Below are 6,000 nucleotides of genomic sequence, written 5' to 3'. Positions count from 1 at the left end.
AAATTGAATTAAAATTAAAAAAAAAAATACGTTTCCGGTTAAGCTTTCGTCGTTGAACAACAAAACCCTAAAGCTGTTTAAATGGAGTCTGTTAAGAAAGAACAACATAGAGAGAACAGAGGTGGTGCCTAGACGACAAAACATGAGACCAGGTCTGACTCATCTTCCTTCTCAATATATTCGATTGCGTTCCTGAGATTGATATGGTTTTTTTTTATATAAAATTTGATTTCAGAACTTCCTGGGTTCTATTTCGACGAGGAGAAGAAGAAATATTTCGCCATTAAAGGTCCAATCCCAGGTTCTAAACCTTCTTCTTCACAAACTACGAAACAAAAGCCTCAACCAAAGCCTTTCAAGGTCAGTTAACTGTTTAAAAGCTCGAGTCTTTGCAGCTTCTTTGGCTTTGTTTGTTTGTTTGTGTAAACCCAATTTTAATTTTCAACAGGAACCTAATTATCAGAAGAGGAACAAACTAAAAGCATTGAAGCTACTCTGTTCCCGAGAGCTAAGTGGCAGTCTTATTACTGTTAATAAAAAGAAGAAGTCTAACTTCAAGGAGGAGATTGAAAAGACACACGCCTCTAACCCCCTGGTAGCTACTACTACTTGTTTCTACTTAAAGATTACATATAGAACTGTACTGTAACAATGGTTCGTGTGATGCTTTAGGTGTGGAGATATGATTCAACGGAGAACATAGGGGATGCTGCTTTGAAACAGTTTGAGGTTGATATACAAACATCTCAAGGCCTCACCACAAAGAACATCCTAGTAGCTGGCAGTAATGGAGGCTGCTTGAGGTAATGTTATGTTATGAGTCCTGGAATTATCAGTTTTTTTTTCTTTTAATGCATTCCAACCTATACATGCTTTGGAAGTTTGTTTCTTTCAGCATACTGAGAGTTTCCAAACCTGGACAAGTAGTAGTACCCTTTGATGAGTCTGAAACTCAAGCTTTTGACGGTGAAGGAACCGAGTGCGAACCAGTTTCTGTTCTTCCTCGCAACGCAGAAGAAGTAAGGGAAGCAGCACCTAGTAGGCTTGTATGGAGACCTGCACACTCTCATTTACATGCCTTATCCAGTATATCTTCTATTCAGTTGATTGGAAGATCTGACAACTCCCACCACGTCAAGCGAGCATTGTATCCTCTTTGTCTTAATCTTTTGCTTTCTCTCTCTTGATCGGTTGATCCTCCCGTTTGTAAAAAACCTTGACACTAGCAAAAAAAAAAAAAACAGGATAACTACACTGGGATCAACTGGCCGAGGGTCGATTTTTATCTTGAGCCTTGCTGAGGAACCGTACATAGTCACTCCAAGAAGCCTCCAAGGGAATGTTTCCTCTGAGTGTACCATATGGACTGCTGATTGCAGTGTGAGTGGGAGTCTTGCAGCTATTGGTACCAACCTAGGAGCTGCTTTGGTTGATTTGGAAACAGGAGCTGGTTCGTACTTTCTCAGAACCGAAAGCGATGTTTTGGCCCTACAGTTTCATCAATCGGTAATATAACTCTTCTTGCCAAAGGTGTGTGAACCTCTCTTCTGACATGTCTTGGTGTATAAACAGAAGGGGAACATTGTTCAATGTGGGCTCAGGAATGGAGCCATTGTGTCGGTTGATATACGTGAGAGACCAGGCAGGCTCACTAGACACCAGATAAGATCTCAATCATCGAGTAGTAGAACCAGTCAAGCTACTAGAAAAAAGGAATGGTTTAAGGTAATCCTGAAACCATAATTAACGACTTTGTTGTGGTCACAACTTTTGGTCTCTCTCATTGGCCTCACACAACTGTTATTTTGCAGCTCAGAGGAAACATAAATCCATCTCATGTATTATATATGCCTTCATCTCTTACATGGTTAGTTAACGACTGAAACCATAATATGTTGTTACTTGTTTGTTGTCATGGCTCTATAATCCTCTTTACTTTCTTATCTTGCCAGCATGAAGACACTGAAAACTTATGATCAGTACTTAATGGCAAGCTCAATGGATGGAACGGTGAGTACAAGCTACTAGTCTGCATATTGTCAAAGCATTTCGATTGTTTTCGTTAAGAGACTAATTAAGGCTTTCTTCTTTTTTCTCTTAGATCAAGCTATACGATCAACGCATGGTTAAGAGAGGGGTCGCTGTGCAGACATATGAAGGACATGTAAATTCTCATACTCGCATCGAATTTGGCATAGACCCATCAGAAAGATTCCTCATGTCCGGTAATTAAAGAAAAGGAACCCTTTGGTTTGCAAGCATGACTTTTTGATGCAGTGATATGATTTGAGTTTTGTTTGGTCGTTTTGTATGTTTGTTATCAGGAGGAGAGGACTGCTACACTCGCATTTGGAGTATCAAATCTGGTCAGCTTCTGTCTGAAAATAAATTCTCCAACAGTGTCCCTTCAGTTGTGTGTTGGTCTGCTGTTGATGGTACTTACTTACACACTGATTCTTCTCCTCTTCCTCCTTGACTGACTTGTTTACTTTCTTTATCTTTAGTGTAATCAGAAATCTGTAATTGTTGGATTTTCAGGGCAAAGTGAGTGGAAAGATAGCATTGTTCACGGGGCATGGCTTGGATCGCGTGAAGCAATATACAACATGTTTTAAGATAATACGAAGGTTTTTTTTTTAAGACGATGGAAGCTGTTGAGGATAGAAAGTTCTTTTTGTTTAGTCTTTTGTAACAGTTTTAGGATCAGTTGCGTTGAACTTGTAAAGAAGTAAAAAATGCTTCTGTGGATCTCTTTTTACTCTTCCATCTACAATGCTTAATGAATTTTGGGTGGGAAAATATATTCAATCAGGCCAATGTAAACAAAACAATAAAGCTTCTTAACAATGCAGAAATGTACCAGCTCAAGATCTTCAGGTAATCATTGCTGTGAAGATCAACAAATTATTATCCGTTGACATAACAGTAATTAACAGCCCTCATCCCTGTGTAACATTCTGCAGTAACCAACATGACACATGTCTACGTGAAAAAAATGACTATTATAATTAATATTAAATCACAGATTCGTATATTACGTATGTTTTTTTTAATAAATTTATTCTAAATGTTGGTTACAGGATATGACTGATCGCCGTATAGATGTTTTCGAAAAGTAAATTACAAGCATTTTAGAATTACTAAAAAAAACACTAAGAATTACTTCTGCAAGTCAGGCAGGCCTTACGTATGTTTATCACAAAAAGTAGTTTATGCTTTTAAATCTTTAGAATATGACTCAACACCTTCCTTGAAAATACCATTAACGTTTCTTTAACATTTAATACGTACCATTAACGTTTTGTAACATCTAAGACGAACCATTGACCATTATTCATTAACGCTTATCTAATTATGATATCACACAATTATTTGTTAACGAATTCATAAGGAAACTACAACATTGTTAGTTGCAAGTGGAAGTTTTAAAATCTTGAAAACGTAGTATAAATAATCATTTGTTTATTCATTGATCGTGATGTTTGTCAGTTATAATCCATGAATCATCATCATATATAGTCATATACCTTGAGTTCCCATAACAATTATGATCATAAAATTTAAGAATTAGAGTAGCTAAAAGCACACATTTAGAAATTTGTTTTCGAAAAGTTCACATGTTCATTCTCGAATGTCTCTTGCTGTTGATTAATTCCACAAAAAGAGAAAAACCCACTTGCGCAGGGAGGATGAATGAACAAAAAATAATACACAAAAGAAAAATCACCTTTGAAAAAGAAAAAAAAGAAAATCAAATTGCCATATTTGTTTGATTTTGTGTACGTTAAGACAAAGATTCTTCATCTATAGTTTCTAACTTTGGCTTCTTAGATTTTGATATCGAGATCCTATGCATAAACTCCGCCGCTGAAAACTCTTCGATATCTTCCAATCTCAGCTTTGATCCCGCCCACATCACCCCGACGTCTTCCACTTCTCCGTCCGGCGACACCCTTCCGTTGTGACAATGTTTCACGGCTGTTCCGACACGGGAAGACTTGACTCCGACACGACGGCGTTGCTGTTTCTTGGCGGCTGCGAATAACCTAGCCATGTCCGAAGCGTTGGCTGCTGACGTGGCACGGGCCATGGGGAAAGTTACGTACACTTGGCAGCCTCTGAGTTCAAGATCGTCATCGGCGGCTAAAGGGTTGAGCTTACGGCCTATTTTTAACGACTTGGCGTCGACGAGGAAGAAGCTAGGAATCTCCATCATAAGCTCTGCGGCTTTAGTTGGTTCGTGAATACGACGGACTTCACCGTCCGGGAGAATCACTCTCGCCGCCGATGAAGAAGACAACGAGGACGAGGTTTTGCTTAGAGCGGAAGAAGCATAGTTTCCCATTAAGTGAAGAAAGATGGAAGACTTATTCTGTAGAGAAGAGAACAATGAAACAATAGAAAGGAGGTGTGTTAGGAGAGGATCCAAGAAAACATAAGCGTATATATATAGAAGAGAATGTTCGTGGAAAATATAGTTATAGATTAATTATTATCAGAAATATTATTTTATAATGTAAGGAGTGGAGATAGACAGACAGTTGTGCATATACAGGTTGACATTATATGGTTGAATGCGCGTCTTTTCCATCATATCATATTCAAATATATTGCCGTGTTTTCATAACGCTATGGCTATCACATTTTTTGTTTCTTCTTCTAGCTTATTCCTATATGCATGAAAGTAATAAGTTGTAAATAGGCAGAAACAAGTCTTTAAATCATACAAATTAAGTTTCTAAAAAATTTCAACAGAAGTTGGAACTTATGCAACTTCTGTTATTTTTTCTATGTTAACAATAAGTTGACCGAGTGATTGTGGTCGAGTGGTAAGGAGACGGGACTGGGACGCTAACACGTTTCAGGTTCGATTCATCTGCTGCACGAAACTAAGTTACAATTATCTTGGTCACCTTACACGGATATGAGCCTATGCTTTAGGGTCCATTTGAATATCTGGAGAGAGGGTCTATCTGTGGGCTACACCTCCCCTTAAAAATTAGTCTGACCTCTCCATGGATCTGAGATACCCCAGATTAATCAAAAAGAAAAAACAATAAATTACATCATAAAATATAAAACTAATCTGAAAAAAAAATCTTTGTTTTAGTTTTTTTTTTTATCCTATCTCTCTCTCTATTCTCTGTCTTGATCGAACCCATGAGGTGGAGCATAGCCCACAAACCAAATGAGCTACACGATCAGGCATTTTAGTTTTTTATCCAATGATAGTTTTTTTTCAACTGATGATTAAAAGGAAAGTAGAGTATGTAGCGATCATATATACAAACACATTGACTAAAAGCTTATCAAGTGAACTTTCAAAAGAATAATTTGGCTTCAGTAAAAGGAAAGAAAGAAATAATAATTTAGCTTTAGACCAAACTGGGGTTTTTAGCTTCGGTTAAGAGACGGTTCTTAACTTTTTTTTTAGATTTTAACTAAAAAAAACTAATAACAGTCTCTTAAATAAAATATATAAAAACCGTCTATTAGCCGAAACATGTCAAATCATGAGTTAAAAAAATGGTTTCTTATTGATATCTTGTGTATTTACATGTTTTTAAGCTTCATTCTAGTCCTTATATTGTTCCTTTGCATGCATTTAGAGTGCATTTAGGTTGCATTGCATTACATTTGTCTCAATCAGATATTGGAGATGCTTATTGGTGACTTTGAAGACATTTGAGGGGTTTTCAGTCAAAAGGGTGAAATATGAACATGGATGAAGGCCTTAAAGATATCTTTTGAAGCTCAAATTTTGGGAAGACAAAGTAAATTGAGTTAGCTTTCTAATGGAGGTGGTTTCAAGTCATTTGGATATGTATTAAAAGAGTTATGATCAATCTACTGGAGGCATATCAACCCTGTAGCGACATCAGCATAGCGACCTCGCATGGTCGCTAAGACGCAACCCGAGCCATCATAGCGACATGCGTAGCGACTTAACAAGTCGCTATGATGGGAGAAGCCAAAACCCAAGAAATGACTAAGTGTTCG

General features: G+C 37.4%; 2 protein-coding genes across 2 annotated transcripts; one reads left to right on the top strand and one right to left on the bottom strand.

The window, feature by feature from the left end:
• Positions 1 to 14: 14 nt before the first annotated feature.
• Positions 15 to 2,868, top strand: LOC108839976 (uncharacterized). Its single transcript, XM_018612781.2, has 12 exons — positions 15 to 152; positions 236 to 360; positions 449 to 595; positions 673 to 803; positions 896 to 1,147; positions 1,245 to 1,506; positions 1,573 to 1,725; positions 1,812 to 1,867; positions 1,953 to 2,010; positions 2,102 to 2,225; positions 2,325 to 2,435; positions 2,539 to 2,868. Exons 1-12 carry the CDS (start codon positions 143 to 145, stop codon positions 2,613 to 2,615), a joined length of 1,506 nt encoding a protein of 501 aa, XP_018468283.2. The 5' UTR covers positions 15 to 142; the 3' UTR covers positions 2,616 to 2,868.
• A 729-nt stretch (positions 2,869 to 3,597) lies between these two features.
• On the bottom strand, positions 3,598 to 4,431 carry LOC108840384 (uncharacterized). The gene has a single exon (XM_018613217.2). The coding sequence runs from the start codon at positions 4,343 to 4,345 to the stop codon at positions 3,785 to 3,787; it is 561 nt and encodes a 186-aa protein (XP_018468719.1). The 5' UTR covers positions 4,346 to 4,431; the 3' UTR covers positions 3,598 to 3,784.
• Between the last annotated feature and the right edge of the window lie 1,569 nt (positions 4,432 to 6,000).

Source organism: Raphanus sativus, chromosome 2, assembly GCF_000801105.2.
Source record: "Raphanus sativus cultivar WK10039 chromosome 2, ASM80110v3, whole genome shotgun sequence".
Taxonomy (NCBI): Eukaryota; Viridiplantae; Streptophyta; class Magnoliopsida; order Brassicales; family Brassicaceae; genus Raphanus; species Raphanus sativus.
This window is presented reverse-complemented; position numbering and strand designations above follow the sequence as displayed.